Genomic DNA, 17976 nt, shown 5'->3' on the forward strand with positions numbered 1-17976 from the left:
TTTGATGCTTCCTTGAACATAATCCTAAGATTATTACTCTTCCAGTTTCTGGAAGGAGAGTGCTGACGATTACACAGCAAAATAAAAGGGGAGTTCAGCCAAGAAAACAATTTATGCAAGTCTGTAATCCAGACTACAGGCACCATTTAGCAGGGTTCAGGAAGAACTCTTTTAAAAATGACTGTGTTCAACAGTGTGGGAATTTTACAAACTAGATTCTCTGTTGAGCACCCCCTAATGTGCATATTTCTGAGCTTAACTCAGTTTCCATTTGTCTTGCCTTGCTTGGGCTCTCCTTGGGCCTGTGAATGCTTCCTCTGTGTTTTGAGGAGGCTTCGTGTTGATGCTGAGTCTGGAGCCAGACTTCTCTTTCCTCCTCCTCTTCCTTTGGCCCAGAGTCAAGTCAGTTAAGAGAGGTACCTTTGCTGTTTGGGTTACTTGACCACTGGGAGTTACGGAATAATCCAGTAACTACTTTTGCATTTTAGGACTGAAGGTTTCTTTCTCCTCTTTGCTACCCTCCCATCCCCAAATGAGCTTGCTGAAAAGGAGGCTTAGTGTGTTTGAGATGTCAGCTTCACCATCATGAGCTGATGGATGCTCAGAAGGACAGGCTCAGTTTGTCTGCAGGAAATGTACCTGAACATGGGGCAAGAGGCCTATGCAGGACTTGTTTAAGGGCTGCTAAGAGACTGGACAAGATGCTCAGAGTACAGAAAAAGTTCATTTTAATGGCTTTTCTTGTTTTCATTTTATAAAGGCCCTTATTCACCTTGGAGGAGAAAGTTTTCACTCAGTACTTGTTTGTTTAACTGAAGACTTGCCACATTTCTGTTTTGAGTTCCTGCTTGTAAACAGTTACAAAGGTGCCCAACAACTTCTCTTGGAATGTGAAATTAGAGGACTTGGAGAATTCTTCATTTGAAGAGAAAGTTCAATTGGGGAAGTGAGGGTTGGGCATCTTCAAGTTTTTAAGACTGTCTAGAGTATTTGTAGAGCCAAGAGAAAAGTATGTGGCAACTTTGTGTCCTTCTCCCTCTAGCCCCTAAAGAAATGATCATCTTTAATTCTCACAGAGATTTTGACCAGTTTTTCCTTCCTCTTTGTAGGAACCCAGTGGCCTTACTCCTTCAGGTGGAATATTGTGCGACATGGGAAAGAAAAGCAAGAGGACAGCTGATAGTTCTTCTTCAGAGGATGAGGAGGAGTACGTCGTGGAAAAGGTGTTAGACAGGCGTGTGGTTAAAGGGCAGGTGGAGTATCTGCTGAAGTGGAAAGGCTTTTCTGAGTAAGTTCTTTTCTGCAGCCGGTAAGGTCTCTCCAGAGGTATGCCTTGCTTTACTGGCCCATGAGCCACCACCATTTTTGTCTTTTTCACCAACCTGGGTCTAGATTTTTGCTTCCCCACTTAAGGACAGCAGCTAGATGACATTGGCTCATTTCCTTAATCTTTGTCTCCTTAGTCAAATAAAGGGTGTAGAGATACAGCTGTCAGTGTACTTGTTAGTATGCTCAAGGCTCTGCATATGATGCCCAGTACTGCCAAGAAAAATAAAAACTGAGGCTTAGTGGTAGAGTATGCTAGTCTAACATTCATGAAGCCCTGGTATACAGAAAAAGTTGGAAGTGTCTCAAATGGTAGAATGCTAGCCTTGAGCAAAAAGAAGCTCAGGGACAATACCCAGGCCCTGAGTTCAAGCCCCAGGACTGGCAAAAATAAATAAATAAATAAATACATAAATGAAACTTGGTAGTGCGTATATGGATTTGTTGGGTAGATACATAGAACCTGCACAGAAGCTCAGTATAAGTATAAACCATTATTGCTAGTATTCTTTTGGACATAGCTAAGGTATAATGTTTACATTCTATATCCCATAATTCTCCAGTACTGGGTGTTAGAATTGTTCCAAGAAGAAGCAGATTTTTTTTTTTTAAGTCTGTTGTAGGTCTTGAACACTGTCCCTGAGCCGCTTTGTGCTCAAAGCTAGTGCTCTATCATATGAACCATGGCACCACTTCTGGTTTTTTTATTGGAGATAAGAGTCTCATGGGGACTTCTCTGCCCCAGCTGGCTTTGAATGCATCCTCAGACCTCAGCCTCCTCTAAGTGCTAGGATTACAGGTGTGAGCCACCAGCCCCTGACAAGCACACACCTTAATGAGAGGTTTAAATGTGAGGTGCGGAGAGGGAGGGTGCATGTGGCTTAAGTAGTAGAGCACCCTCCTAGGTAGCACAGCGTCCTGAGTTCAAACCCCAATACCTTTGCCAGCCAATCAATCAATCTGAGGTCAGTGTTTTATTAGTAAAAATGTCAGACATGTCAAGGGGTGGCAACATGCATCTGTAATCCCAGCACTGGTGAGACTGAGGTGTGAAGAATACTGAGTTTGAGGTCTGCCTTGTGCATAGTAAGTACTTGTGGTTCACATCTATAGTCCTAGCTACCAAGTTGACTATACTCCTCTTCAAATGCAAAAAGCTGGGCTGGAAGTGTGGCTCAAATGGTAGCTTGCCAGCCTATTGAGTTCTAGGGACTCAGTCCAAACCCTAATATTGCCTTAAAGGGACAAAAATAGACTCCATGTTTTACCAGTTAAAGTCTTAAGACTATAACAGATTATTTCATTACATGAATGAGGGCTTCCTATTTGCAAGGCTGGGCTTGAGGTAAGAAAACGTATACATTTCAGTTTGCTTAGCTTTAGCACTGGTGATAACTGGTGATAACTGATACAGTGATCAGAAAATAGTTTTCATATTTCTGAAAAGTAGCTATGAGAACCACTGAATTTGAGAGACAGCACTTTGAGATAGGAATTAAGGACCTAAAGGTATTTTGTAGGCCCATTGAATCAATCTTTGAACTACTTTACCATAGATAAATTCAAGTTTGGGGTAGGTAGAGTAAGCATTTGTCTTACTTGGTCATAAATACCTAAAATTTCATAAAAGACTGGAACAAATTTTGCTCTCCCTACCCCCAGCATTGTCTGTGACAAGAGTCCTACCTAAGCACCAGTGAATAAGAGTAGATGCTTAAAACTAAAGGAGTACCAACCCTTTATAGACACTATATGTTTTTGCCTGTTCAACACACAACTGTGATAAAGTTTAATTTATAAACTATGTACAGAAGAGGTGAGCATTAATAACATTGTAAAGTAGAATAATTATAGCAACGTAGTGTAATAAAAGCTATGTGAATGTAGTCTCTCAAAATCTTAGGTGTAACTCCAGTCATAGGACACCAATCTAGAGCAGAAAAGGCAAGCAAGAATGTGAGACCCTGAGTTCAAACCCCAGTCCCGCACACACACACACACACACACCTCTCTCTCTCTCTCTCTCTCTCTCTCTCTCTCTCTCTCAGTACATTGTACTCACCCTGTGTGATGATGCATAGTGATCACTAGAGCCGAGTGCCTGGGCGGTGAGTGGATGACACAAGGTGGAGGCATGGTGCAGTGACATAGTGTACACTATTCTGCATGATAGTGTAAATACAAGCATTGCAGTATGGCAACCATCTGATAATGGGCAGTGGCAGGGGGTGCCCTGTACAGTGCTGACTCGCATTCTACAGTGTGGGGGGCTCAAGATTGTGCCACGTTAATAATAAGCAATTTAGGGCTGGGAATATGGCCTAGTGGCAAGAGTGCCTGCCTCATATACATGAGGCCCTGGGTTCGATTCCCCAGCACCACATATACAGAAAATGGCCAGAAATGGCGCTGTGGCTCAAGTGGCAGAGTGCTAGCCTTGAGCAAAAAGAAGCCAGGGACAGTGCTCAGGCCCTGAGTTCAAGCCCCAGGACTGGCCAAAAACAAATAATAATAATAATAAGCAATTTAAAACATACTGCTTTCTTTTTTTTTTTTTCCATGTGAATGAATGTCTTTATTACCACAATGGTACACTACGAGATAAAGGAGCTCCGATATTAATTCCCATACTGCTTTATTTCTGAAAAAAAATTTTTTTTGCCAGTCTGGGGGCTTGAACTCAGGGCCTGGACACTCACTGTCCCTGAGCTTCTCTTGCTCAAGGCTAGTTAAAATGAGAGAGAGAGACTGAGAAATGAAGTGGTGGAATTTTATTCCTAATTTCTTTGCTGTTCCTCTCCATTCTTCTTGCCCAGGGAGCACAATACTTGGGAACCTGAGAAAAACTTGGATTGTCCTGAACTAATTTCTGAGTTTATGAAAAAGTATAAGAAGATGAAGGAGGGTGAAAATAATAAACCCAGGGAGAAGTCAGAAAGTAACAAGAGGAAATCCAATTTCTCAAACAGTGCTGATGATATCAAATCCAAAAAAAAGAGAGAGGTAAGTACGTTTTTTTTCCTTTTTCCTTACTAACTATTCTTTTGTCATCACAGTCTAAAAAGGTGTCTTATTTTTATTATTTATTCTCAGGAAGAACCTACAAGGTAAATTGTTGAACAAAAGAGCTGCCAGGGAGGTATGTTGATTAACTTCAGCGCCCCCTCCTGGCTGAGAAATGTAACTTATAGAACTGAATTTTTACTGAAGTGGCAAAAAACACAATGTAAAACATTAAACTACTTGACCATCTCCATGAACAGAAGGTGTAGTTATTTTAGCGGGAATAGTGAAGCTGTAAAGTGTATTTTGTATGTTCACATACATGAAATTCTTTTTTTTTTTTTTTAATTGGCCAGTCCTGGGGCTTGAACTTAGGCCCTGAGCACTGTCCCTGGCTTCTTTTTGCTCGTCTAGTTGAGCCACAGTGCCCCTTCTGGCTTTTTCTATATTTGTGGTGCTGAGGAATCTAACACAGGGCTTCATGTATATGAGGCAAGCAGTCTACCACGAGGTTATATTCCCAGCCCCATGAAATTCTCTAAGGGAAAAAAAAAATCTTTCAAAAAATTTTTAATGATGGAAACCGGCTCTGAAATGCTTCACTTTTTTTCTTTTCCAGTGACAGCACTTACTTTTAAACCTTTATGTTTTTCCTTAAAGTGAAATTCATATATTTGATCATTTCCAAGCATATAACTCAATGGCATTTACATTCTATTTTTTTTCTTTAATTTTACTTTTTGTGTGTGTATGTACTGGTCCTGGGCTTGAACGCAGGGCCTGGGTGCTTTCCTTGAGCTTTTTTGCTCAAGGTTTGCACTCTACCACTTGAGTCACACCTTCACTTTTGGCTTTTTTGGTGGTTAATGGGAGATAAGAGTCTGTGCTGGGCTGGCTTCAAACCATGATCCTCAGATCATAGCCTCCTGAGTAGCTAGGATTACAGGCGTGAGCCACCAACTCCTGGCATCTCTTATTTTTTGTGACAGAATCTTGCTGTGTAGTCCAGGCTGACCTAGAACTCTTGACCCTCTTGCCTTATCCTCTTAAGTGTTAGGATTTGCAGGTGTGTACTAGCTATATAATCTCTTTTTCTCCTTCTTTCTCCCTCTCCCCTCCTACTCCCCCTTTTACCACTACTAGGGCTTGTACTCAAGGCCTCACATTCTTACTTGGCTTTTCCATCCAGAGCTCTCACTACCACTTGGGTCATGCCTTCAGTCTGGCTTCTTGCTGCTTAATTAGAGCCTTTTCTGTTGGACTGCTTCAACCCACGACCCTCAGAACTTAGCCTCCTTCGTGGTTAGGATTACAGGTGTGAGCCATTCCCACTCCTGTCTGCCTTATACTTTCTCTTGACCTATGTATTTCAGTAAGAGTTTCTGTGTTGTTGTTTTTTGTTGTTGTTGTCCTGTTTGGAAAGTTTATAAAAATTTGGTCTATTAATTCACTTTAGTCCTTTTGTTCTTTAGTCCTGATGTAACTAGCATTCTCTTTTCTATCTGTATGTTTCATGTGCCTGCATGTGCACACACTTGGCAACAATCCACTTTGCAGCTTTTGCTCTTTCCATTTGTGTCAAGGTTATGAAGCCTTTGTGGTAAAGACTATATCATGCACTTGAATTTAATAAAAGAAAGGGTTCACTTCAAAATCTTTGAGCTTCACTTGCCACAGGTACCCCAGTTCATCCTCATTCTTCCTGAAGGCCTGTTTTCCTAGAACATTAGCTCTTAACTCTATTGGAATCCCCTGAGTCAGGGGTGTTTTTACAAAGCTCCAGTGCTGGAACTGGCACTTAGTTCAGTGGTAGAGCACTTGCCAACATGCATAGACCCTGGGATCCATTTCCCCACTGTAAGGAAAAACAAACGAAACAGAAAACTTCTTGCCTGACACATAGCTGGTAATTTTGTGGTTTTAGCTGGATGTGGTACACATTTGTTATCCCAGCACTTGGGATATGGGTGATCTCGAATTTAAGACCAAGCCTGGGGCTGTGTAAGGTAGGGCCAGTTACTAGAAAGAATTGAAATGAGAGAGATTGCAGATTGCAAGTAAAAGTGGATTCTTTTTTTTAATTTTAATTTTTGCCAGTCCTGGTGGTTGGGCTCTGTCTCTGAGCCTCTGTGCTCAAGGCTAGTGCTCTGTACTTGAGCCACAGCAGCACTTCTGGCTTTTTCTGAGTACTTCATTGGAGATAAGAGTCTCATGGACTTTCCTGCCTAGGCTGGCTTCGAACCATGATCCTCAGATCTCAGCCTCCTGAGTAGCTAGGATTACAGGCATGAGCCACTGATGCCCAACTTTAATTTGTGTATGTTTCCTTATTTGTTTCCCCTAGTCAGGTTTTTTTGTTTTGTTTTTTGAAACCTTATTTTAAAAACTACTCTTCTGGTGAGGTCTGTATATCATTATAATATACTGCATTGATAAAGGATTTGTGAATGCTTTCTCTAAGGAGGTAGGCCTTGATTTTTTTTTTTTAGTGTTCCTTTGTATGCAGACTTTTGTCATTTGATTCATTTTTCTAGCTCAGTTTAGAGAGAAAAAACAACATTGTATAAGACTTCTGAGTAGGCATTTGTGACGAATGGTGTGTATTTCCTCAACCTAGGGTTTCTGTCCTTCTAAAAGGAGCGATGTATCTTAGAAATTGGGTTTCAGACCACTGGACAGAGCAGTTTTGTTCCTAGGCCAGGTTCTGGAGCTGCTGACCTTGAAAACAGCCCCCGCATGCCCTTTACATCATGGTGTTCTTTTGGGGCCCCTGATAGCATTCTCAGCAGTACTGGCGGCTGTCAGGTAGGCAGCTGGGAAGATAGGTGATTGTGTATTTTAAAGGTACAGGGGGGATTGCGTTTCTTTCTGTAGACCACTGCAAAGGAAATTTGTTAGTCGGCATTATGCCTGATTTAAGATTACTGCCTGTGTGATGATTTTAGCATTTTCCTCGCCTCGGCTCCTTTTCAGCAGCTTGAACATTTTTCTTCTACCCGCGGCCCCCCCCCCCTTCCCTTCCTATGTGGCAAACTGTTTCAGCCGCCAGCAATGATTTATCACTCAGTCCGTGCGCCAGCATTCCAGCTGTGAGCAGCTGTGTGCACATCTGGGAACCTCTTCCCCTTAAGCACCCCAAAAGAAGCTATGTTTTTAAAATTCAGTATCTTCCCTTATTCCATGCATGGAATTTCCTTCCTATTATATGTCCTGGTGTCTTTGGGGGCCACCTGGACCCTGCATGCTTTCATATTTCTCAGAGGAAGGTTGGGCGCACGCATATCAGATGAAAGAGATCTTATGAAAATCAGACACTAGAGATTTCATCTGTTAGGGTAGTCGATCTAAGGATTTCCTTTGTGTTGCTACTAAATAAGCTTTCATTTCATGCCCCTTTGTTGTGACCGGTACCATTATACCTGGACAACAGTTTGCTTTATGTCCAGATCTCATAGTTGCAAAGTCCAAATTTCACCACTTATGACCTGTTAGCTAATTAGTTTGAAATCAGTCAATCCAGTTTTCCTTTCTACTGGTCGTAGCTTGTCCATATTAAGCAGACAGGGCGCTTTTCCAGCCAGGTTCCCAAGTATTCATGTTTTAGATGTTTGAAGTTTGCCATTTTGTAGTATTGGCCTTGAATCATTCTTATCTCTGATCATTCATAATATAGACTGTGTGAAAAGAAGTACTATGATTATTCGACCCATTTAAGGTACATTAAAAGTCTACAAAAACAGAGACGAGAGGATGATATATTTGAAGCTTAGACAATGAAAAATAAATATAGATTTGTTTATCATCTCAGAAGCTACAAAATAGGTAGTCAGTGTAGTCAGTTTAGAATTGAGATTCTGAGTGAGTAGAATTAGAGGAATTCCTAACTGATGACTCCTGAGTGTTTCACGGGATATTAAAGACATTTAAGGGTCATGATCCTGTAGAGAAAATAGCAAGAAGGACACCTAAATCTTTTGCCAAAATCATCCCTTGGCATCACTGTCCTTGGCTGACCTAGCATTGTACTTCTTAAGTTCTGAGACTTCTCTTGAATTAGTGACACACAAATGGTATCAAGTGATTCTAATGTGGGCGGTGCCATGTTGAGCTGAGAAACAGGATTTTTATCTTTCTCCAAGCTGTAACCTCTCTTCATCTTCTATTTATAGCAGAGCAATGATATCGCTCGGGGCTTTGAGAGAGGACTGGAACCAGAAAAGATCATTGGGGCAACAGATTCCTGTGGCGACTTAATGTTCCTAATGAAATGGTGAGAGAAATGGGCCGCACTTTACAATTGTGTTTATTTGCCAGTGACTTGAATTTGTGAGGAAGATGGGGTGGCAAGCCTGAGAATTCCCAAACTAAGAATTTTTTTTTTTTTTTGGCCAGTCCTGGGCCTTGGACTCAGGGGCTGAGCACTGTCCCTGGCTTCTTCCCGCTCAAGGCTAGCACTCTGCCACTTGAGCCACAGCGCCACTTCTGGCCGTTTTGTGTATATGTGGTGCTGGGGAATCGAACCTAGGGCCTCGTGTATCCGAGGCAGGCACTCTTGCCACTAGGCTATATCCCCAGCCCCCAAACTAAGAATTTTGAATGTCAAAGATTCCTAGCCATTACCAACTTTAGTACTAAATGGGAATTACAGTTCAGAATGGATTTATGACATTCTCAAGCCCTGCTATTTAGCCACATTCTATTATAGTAGCCCACATGTCAGAAAATGGTAAGTCTGGGGTAGAAACCGTAAACATGACCTAAGTGTCTGTTTACACAGCACTGCATCATTTACTGTAAGATCGGGAGCCTGAGATTGTGGGATGGGAGCTGGGCAAGGTCTGGGTCACCATGGGCCAAGACTACTAAGTGATGTCTACAGGAGAGAACTAATTCCAATAAGAAGCATTAGGGCTGATACTGGTCAAAGCCTGAGTTATTTCATCCGGTAGAAAGCCTGGCTCTTAGAGGAAAGTAGAGTGCTTCCCCTTCAGCTGGGTTTCTTAAAGACAGGGCGATTTATGCTGTGGCCCTCATTACCTGTTTGTTTCTAAGTGGGTTGGTACTACAGTGCCACTAAGGAAGCTAATTACTCTGAAAATTGTGTAATGAAAGGCTAGGTTTTTGTTTGATTTTGTGGTGCTGGGGGGATGGAACCCAGAGCCTCATCTGCTAGGCAATCAGGCTTAACATTTCATCTGACCAGAATACTGCTGGCAGGTTACCTAGAAGCCTTTATTTGAAGAATTATCATGCTTTCTGAGAAGGAGACATATCGATTGTTTCTTTTGCCTCAACCCAGTCACATTTTACATATTTACATTCTACTGAGTAGCTTTTTCACCGTAATCTAGAATTTAAGTGTGCTGATGCTACATGTTTTCCCTTTCCTCTCCTTACCCATAATACTTACCTTTACAAATGAAACTCAGTTTTCTTAGAAAAGGAGGTAATTGAAGCTCAGGAGGATTTTTATTTTTATTTTTTCAATCATGGTTAAGGAAGCTGGTTACAAGATTATTTTACTGTTGTTATACTTGAAAGTAAAGCTGTGTTACATGGATAATTGAAATTTGCAGCTACATTTATATTTTCTTACTGTTCACATTCACAGTTCTGACCAAAAACTAATGAGTATTTAAGAGGCCAGAAGGTGAGGAAGAACAGGACTTTCTCATGTAGGCAACTTGGAACTTAGTCAACTTGTACATGATCGACATAGCTGCATGTGGGTTTGATTGCATTTGTGCCACATGCTCATATACAAATAAAATTATGGCAGTAGAATAAACATAACTTGTTACTCATCATTTTTGGCTGAACCTAAACTCTAGTTAAAGATTACGTACCTGTCTGAAGCAGTAAATGATAGCCAGTCATAATTCACTTCTCCTTGAAAATATTGGACTGTTAAATGAGTCTTTTTTTTTGCCAGTCCTGGGCCTTGGACTCAGGGCCCAAGCACTGTCCCTGGCTTCTTTTTGCTCAAGGCTAGCACTCTGCCACTTGAGCCACAGCGCCACTTCTGGCCGTTTTCTATATATGTGGTGCTGGGGAATCGAACCCAGGGCTTCATGTATACAAGGCAAGCACTCTTGCCACTAGGCCATATTCCCAGTTCCCTCTACCTGGGCTTTTTAACTTCTGAATTGTGATCCTGAACTCTTAGCCCCTTGTGTAGCTAGGATTACAGGCCTGAGCCTCCAGTGCGCAACTTGCATTTTTCTTTATTTTGTGTTTATTGATGCTGAGGATTGAAGGCAGGGCCTTGCATTCTCTCAGCTCTGTCACTGAGCTGCACCTCCATCTCTCTTAGGGTCCTTTTCACTTGAAATCAAGACATGAGGAAGAAATCAAGTCGGTGAAATTCCAGTAGTTGCATGATGGACAGATTCAATCACTCTTGCTTCCTTTTCCTTCTAAGTCTCTTTTTCTTTTTTTTCCAGGAAAGACACAGATGAGGCAGACCTGGTTCTCGCAAAAGAAGCTAATGTGAAATGTCCACAAATTGTGATAGCATTTTATGAAGAGAGACTGACATGGCACGCATATCCTGAGGATGCGGAAAACAAAGAGAAAGAATCAGCAAAGAGCTAAAGGAAGGGGTGGCTTCTGTCGTTTCTCTTTGTACATAACACATTCACCTCCTTGCCTCCTCTCTCTCTCCTGCCCACCCCCTTCTATCCTAAACACATCCATAAAAGAAAACAAAATGTGCTTATCACTGTGGTCCACGGGAGAATGTTGAGATTGGTTCTCTTGTAACATAACTGATGGTCTGATTCATGATCGTGTATCTGGTTGAAGACCAGGCATTCACAAACTGTGTGGCGTCCCCACGATGTTTTCCTTTGCCCTGATCTTTTCCTTCTGCTCCCCTGTGACCTCAAGATGAATTTTAACTTTTTAATCACCTTAGAGTCTTGCTCTTTTTCAGAGTTGATTGCTTTTTGGATTATGACAATGATGAGGAATGTGGATTTCTGGCTTTGGTTCTTAGATCATGTCAATGATGAGCTGACCTTTGTTTTGATAGGTTGGGATGGAAAGGATGTTAAACATCTTTTAAAAAGCCAATTATCAACTGCCTACCTGTTGGGGCTTTCCCAACCTCATTTAGCTCTCCCCAGGGGAATCCAGGGTCTCTGGTGTGGTCTTCAGGCCTGCCCTGTGTCTTCACCCTCACCTATCCTTCCAGAACAACTTCCCTACTTTTGAGGGCTTGAGACTTGTAACCTCTACATTGACATTTGTCAAGGCACTCCTTTTATCCCCAGGACTTTAGGCCTTGGTTTTAGCCATCCCTGATTCTGCTTCTGTAAAGCATTGTCAATTTGTCATGAAATAACCAGATTGTTAACTGAGGAGACCCTATGCAATACTGCCAGAGGATGGTGGGGTATGGGCAGGATAGGGTTGTCTTTATTATCAGCCAATATGTATTCTTTCCTTCCATCCTTCATGTGTAGACCATGTGTTTATGTCGGTGTGAGTGATTGCCTGGTGCTTGCTTGTGCCAAGGTGCTAAGCACCCTCCAACTCTGCCAACTTTTGTGGCCTCCCAAAGCATTCCTGTTACCAAAGAGGCTTCAGATCTGACTCTTGCTCCTCAGTGGACCCAAGTTTCCCTTCCATGCCATTATTTTCAGTGGGGAAGTCTTGGAGGGGAGCCACTGGCCACAGTATTTTAAATATTCATAGCAGTTTCAGTCCTCGGTTCATCTTTCTTGACTCCTGGGTTTGCCACCAAGAGTCCTCCGAGGATTACTACTATTCTTTCCTTTTTGCCTCTTTCAATCCTTAAAAAATGAATTTCCATAGGAGACAACCATCTTGGTAAGTGACAGGTCCTGTTCTTCGCACTTTGGCATAACTTTCTTCACTATTCAACAAAACATTTCCCTATTGTCTTCCTCTTGCTTTGCTATTGTATTGAGAGGTCATTTTCTGATCATATCCTTCTAGCTTTGTTCCCCAAGAAAGGCCCTACTTCTCTGTCCTTTTCTTCTTGTGGTTGAGAGGCAGGGCTAGAGAGCTAGGGCAAAGTAAGGAGAGCAGGGTTTTTGAGCATCACTGTCCCAGCCCCAAAGGTGAGGAAAGGAAGAAGTGCTTGAAATAGCCTTAATTCTAGAGTTCATCAGCCATTGAAGTTCCTTTGGATTTTTAAAACACATAGCTATCTGCCAGGAGCATCCAACCATTTTAAGATTATTCAAAGTAAGGAGGAGAAAGGGAGGATTGCTCCAGTCCACAGATGAGCCAAATAATATGCAAATCATAGACCCATTCATAGCATTTGTTAACATTGCTTCTCTGTTCACTGCTGATTGATTATGTATGCTTATATAAATTATGTCAGGAATGACACTGTACAGTCAAGAAGACAGCTGTTGCCGTAGTGACACGCAGCGTGACACTGAAGTGACACTGAAGCCCTGGGTGTAAGTCAGCCAGGAAAGTCCTTCTGAATGGTAATGTGGTTGGATGAGCTCAGCCCAGGCCTCCCATGCGGGGAGTAGTTCTCTCCATATTCTATTTCTCTCTGAAGGGACTGGGAGGCTACATCAAGTGTTGGATAACTGACTTGTTTGTACTTGATCTAACAAGCATCAGAAAGTACAGTCAGAAAACAGCTTTGTCATGCAAGTAACCAAGGGTATTTTTAGAGTAGGTAAGCATAGGACAAAAGTAGAGCCAGGAAGGGTTGATCAAAACTATAATCCTAGCTACTTGGGGAGACAGAGATTGGGAGGATGAAAGTTGGAAGTCAGCTTGGGCAAAAAATTCACAGGTCCCCATCTTAGGCAGTAATAAGTGGGGCACAGTGGCAAATGCCTGCTATCCCAGCTATACAGGATCATAGTACAGGCAGAAAGTGAGGCCTTACCTGAAAAATAATGAAAGCCAAAAAGGTCAGAGGTATGGCGTAGTGTTACAGCACCCATCTAGCAAGTGTAAGGCCCCAGTACAGCACACGCACGTACACACACATAAAAGGAAAATAGGACAAAAGTAGAGCAGAGCTCCTGAGAAGGTGACTTTTTTTTGGCATGTGGCAAAAAAAAAAAAAAAATTATAGCCAGTGAATAGCCATTGTATAAGAAAGCATCGGTGTTCAATTCTGAGATTGGCCTGAGGCATCTGGGCTATATGGCCATGGCCATAGTTTATATTTAAGATCTTCATCAGAATCTCAGTTTCTTTTACTAGAATTACCCCAGTATTGTGTACTGTTTATTACCCCTTTAATACTCCTCACCTTTTTCTGTAATCAGTTTACCGAATCATGATTTTCATTTCTGTTGTATCTTTTGAGACAGTGTCTCACTGTGTCTGATCAGGTTGGCCTTGAACTTGTCATCCTGCCTCTGCCTCCCAAATGCAGTCTGCTGGTTTTTTACTGTGGTCTATCATATATGTGGACTTACATACTCCTTATGTATTTCTTCATAGCTGTTCTCTCTTTTGCTACACAGCTGGCTCTATAGGAAAGTAGGGAGGCACCAGTGCTTATTTCAGTGCTCAGCATGAAGGAGAGCAGATAACTGCCTGTGCAGCTAGCATTTGTTGGTGCATGGGTGACTGCAGCCACGAGCAGAAAATGTGGATTCTCTTCTGGCCAAACACTCTTAAAAACACCTCTGTCTCAGGTGCTCCAAGTGTATTTCCCTCTGCTTACTCCTCTTTGATGACATCTTTCTAATATGAAATTTCATTTCATTCCCCCATTCGCCGTTAGCCCTGTCTACAGAGCAGTGCAGTGCTTCTCCCTAGTGGAGTCTGCCAAGGACAGCTTAGCGGGCGTTCTGGTCCTGGGCTCTCATGTTACCAGCAGCTGCTGGCAAGGTCATCCTGGGTGGCAGCGTCTAGTTTAGGCCTAGAGAACATTTGTACCAAGGGCTGGGATGTAGTTCAGTGGCAAAGCACTTGGCCTAGCAAGTGCAATGTCTTGGGTTTGATCCCAGTTCCCCTCCAAAAAAAAAAAAAAAACATGGAAAAAAGAGTATCTTTCAAGAATTTATACTTGATAAGAGAACATTTGTACCTGTGGCACTCAGCGCTAGGAAGCTCTTCTCTGCATACTACTTGTTGAAGCAACTGTCCTGTTCTATTCTTGTTGCTTGGGCTGCTACTATTCCTGTGAACTCTTTGTTACAGGGAATTGGGGCAGGTTTTAGGCTGTGTGTGTGCGTGTGCCCACACCCACACCAAACTTGGGACTTGAACTCAGGGCCTGGGTACTGTTGCTGAGCTTTTGTGCTCAAGGCTAGAGTTCTCCTTGAGCCACAGCTTCACTTCTGGATTCTGGTGATTTACTGAGGATAAGAGTCTCACAGACTTTCCTACTGAGGCTGGCTTCAAATCATGATCTTCAGATCTCAGCCTCCTGAGTAGCTAGGATTGCAGGCGTAAGCCACTAGGGCCCCGCAGCTTTAGGAATTTTTTATCTTGAAATTTTTGTTGGCTAGGTGGTTAGGTGGTTTAGTCCAGCCCACCTAAGGGACAGTGAGAAATTTGTGTTTGCCATTCGGGTTCAGGGTTGAGGGCCTAAAATACTGCTTTGTGATGGCATGAGAACCACATGAAATTTGAAGTAAGGAATCTTGTTTGTTTTTGAGGTACAGGACCTCCAGCCCTGAAGTGAGGAAACTTGCTCAAATCAGGTCAAAGGAAAAGCTCTCTTTGGATTCGTCACTTCATCCCTTTGCTTCAGATTTTTGCTTAAAATAACAACAACAAAAGATCCTTAAGATCTTTACTCTTGAAGTCAGACCCCTGAGCATGCTTGGCAAGGCCCGGAGGGGAAGTCTGGAGCCAGGCTGTGGTTGCTTGTTGGCCTCGACCACTAGTAATGATTATGCTTTCAATATTAGAGATGTTGGCAGCTTTATATGCAAAAGCATCTTCTCTGATTGGGTACCTTTCTCAGCCAGTTTCTTCTTGTGTGTCCAAATTCCAGCTACATTAGCATATATCAACATTGGTTTTAGTGAACAAATCTTTTTGGCTTGTAATACAAAGCTGAGAAAACTGAAAGCTTTTATTTATTTATTTATTTTGGTGCCTGTGCTAGGGGCTTGAACTCAGGGCCTGGGCACTAACCTTTTTTGCTCAAGGCTAGTTCTCTACCATTTGAGCCACTTCCCCACTTCTAGCATTTTGGTAGTTAAATTGGAGATCAGAGTCTCATAGACTCTCTACCAGGCTAGCTTCAAACCACAATCTCCAGATCTTAGCCTCCTGAATAGCTAGACATGAGCTACCAGTGCCATGCCTCAAGTAACTTTCATGCTGATATGGGATGAGCTGATTGTTAGAAAATTGAGGTAATAAATGCTACAAGTGGTTATATATTCTGATTTAGGAGAAGAGACAAGCAGCTCAGGGTCCAGTTGGTGACTTGAGGAGACTGAGCCTAGAAGTAGCTCAGAGGTAGAGAGCAAAAGCCCTGGCTTCACAGAGAATAAATGAAAAAGCATGTAGGTCTTGGACAAATTGAGCTAACTGGCCGTGGGGTGAGTGCAAGGATTTGGTTTGTTCCAGAGAGTTAGAAATACTGAGCGGCTATTGAGAGAAAACTGGAGAGTGAGAACCCTTGCTTCTAGCCCTTGGTCTGGACTCTGCCTACATATTTAGTGCAAAGCACTAAATGTGGCTTCTGTAATAGCATACTAGTTTTGCTCACATCTTTTTCAATTTCCCATCCCTTTTGGAGGGACATGAAGCTGGCTATAAGCCTAATGTAGTTAGGCTTAGTGAATTTTGTTTAAAAGGTAGTATGTTTAGTCAAACATTGCAGAAGGGTGAGTTGTAAGTAGGGGCTTGAGTTGTGTAGAAACCTTTTCCATGAACGCACCTATCCTGCAGTCTTGGACTTCAGATTGGCCTGGGGAAGTCGAGGGTGAAGCTTTGTCCAGTTAAGAAATAGTGTGGCAGGGCGCCTATAATCCTGGCTACCAAAGAGGCTGACATAGAATCACAGTTCCAGTAGCCCAGGCAGGGAAGCCCATGAGACTCTCATTGCCCATTAGCCACTAGAAAACCTGAAGTGGAGCTGTGCCTCAAAGTGATAGAGTACTAGCCTGAGCAAAAGAGCTCAAGACAGCACCCAGTCCCTGAGTTCAAGTCACAACTATCAATAACAAAAAAGAAACCATCTGACCTTAATGTTCACCATTCTAGCTGGGAGTGGTAGTGTGCCGCCTGTAAACCCAGCTCTTGGGAGGCAGAGACAAGAGAATTATAAGTTTGAAGCTAGTTTAGGCTACATAACAAGACCTTGTTTGTTTTTTAATAAAGCAACAAACCTTGTCACAGATATGTTTCGCTGTGTCTTGGTAGTTGAGAATTGGCTAATTTGGGGAATCAGGAATTTAACTGTTCTGGAAAGTTAAAACTGTGATGTTCTTTAGGTAGCCTCCTACAAACAATTCTAGTTTCTTTTTGCTTGTGCTGAGTTTCTTGAACTTTAATCTACCTCATCTTGTCTTTTTAGAGTTATCTTCTGCCTGCCACTGCCATTTGAACACCATCTTTGATTTCTGGTTTTCTAAAGCAGACTTTTTTGTGTTCATTGTTTTATCTGCTGCCTTTTCTCCTGGTCCTCATTTTTACCTAGCATCTCACTGATCTCAGTCAGAAAAAAAAAATCATTTTTCAAGTCTTGTTTATGGTAAGAAATGATCATGGGTGCTATTTGTCCCTGAGGTCAGTAAGAGAAGGAGTTAAAGTGGAGTGGGGGAGGGGCAGACCCAGCCCTGGAGGCTGACAAGGAAAGAGCCATTAATTAAGACAATTTCAAAGTCAACTGATTGTGATCATTAATGTCACAATAGATCAAAACCTAATTATCACAGCCTAGGTGAGAGCCATCGCTATTAATCGGAAAATCTAATAGGAAACTATTATCAAGAAATTAGGCCAAATTGAATGCAATGAACTTTTTATCGTCATTCTCTTACTATTTTTTTCTTGCAGTGTCCCCTAGCATTGTCATGTATGACCCTAACAGTTGTCCAGGCCCAAGTGGCCAGCTTGTCACACTTTTAGATCCTTTCTCCCTTCATTTCTTTTTCCCTTCCTTTCTACCCAACCTTCCCCACTTTTTTTTTTTTTTTTTTTTTTTTGAGACAGGGTCTTGTTCTGTAGCCTTGGTTAGCCTGGAACTTTTCAGTCCTCCTGCCTCCGTTTCTCATGTGCTGGGATTACAGCATATACCACTATTCCTGGCTTTAAGAAGCATCTTTTTTTTTGGGGGGGGGGGGCGGGGATTTCAAACAGTCTGAATCTGACGTGTCATTGTGGAAAGTGGAGTCTTGAACTTTGTCATCACCTGGGTTTTGTGCGCTGTGATCAGCCATCAGTTGGGAAAAATGCTCTGTTCTATTTAGGTCTTGGAATGGTTCCTGGAATGTGTGTGCTTGGTGAACATTGTCCTGTCTATTGATAAGTCACTCTTTGAGCTTCTGTCACATGTAGTCCTGCTGTTACGCTGCTGCCATAAGGGGAGAGAAGGAAGGAGGGGCATTCTGCCTGGAAATTATATTGAGAACATCTGAAAAAAATAGTTTATTTGTTTTTGTTTTTTTTGTGTGTGTCAGTACTGGGCTTGAACTCAGGGCCTGCTTGCACTCTTGCTTGTCGTTTTCA

The 17976-nt window shown here is 42.3% G+C and overlaps 1 protein-coding gene across 4 annotated transcripts in view; it reads left to right on the forward strand.

Moving 5' to 3' along the window:
* Cbx5 (chromobox 5) overlaps window positions 1-14295 on the forward strand; it is a 32024-nt gene extending 17729 nt beyond the window's left edge. For 2 of the 4 annotated variants that reach the window (XM_048362994.1, XM_048362995.1), the window contains exons 2-5: window positions 1110-1288; window positions 4143-4329; window positions 8499-8599; window positions 10773-14295. In XM_048362994.1, coding sequence (XP_048218951.1) covers window positions 1152-1288; window positions 4143-4329; window positions 8499-8599; window positions 10773-10923 — 576 coding nt within the window. In that variant the 5' untranslated portion in view covers window positions 1110-1151 and the 3' untranslated portion in view covers window positions 10924-14295. Of the gene's footprint in view, window positions 1-305; window positions 1010-1109; window positions 1289-4142; window positions 4330-8498; window positions 8600-10772 lie in introns of those variants that run through there. The other 2 variants (XM_048362996.1, XM_048362997.1) reach the window with 2 other exon arrangements.
* Window positions 14296-17976: the final 3681 nt, after the last annotated feature.

The sequence above is a fragment of the Perognathus longimembris genome, chromosome 1 (assembly GCF_023159225.1).
Source record: "Perognathus longimembris pacificus isolate PPM17 chromosome 1, ASM2315922v1, whole genome shotgun sequence".
Taxonomy (NCBI): domain Eukaryota; kingdom Metazoa; phylum Chordata; class Mammalia; order Rodentia; family Heteromyidae; genus Perognathus; species Perognathus longimembris.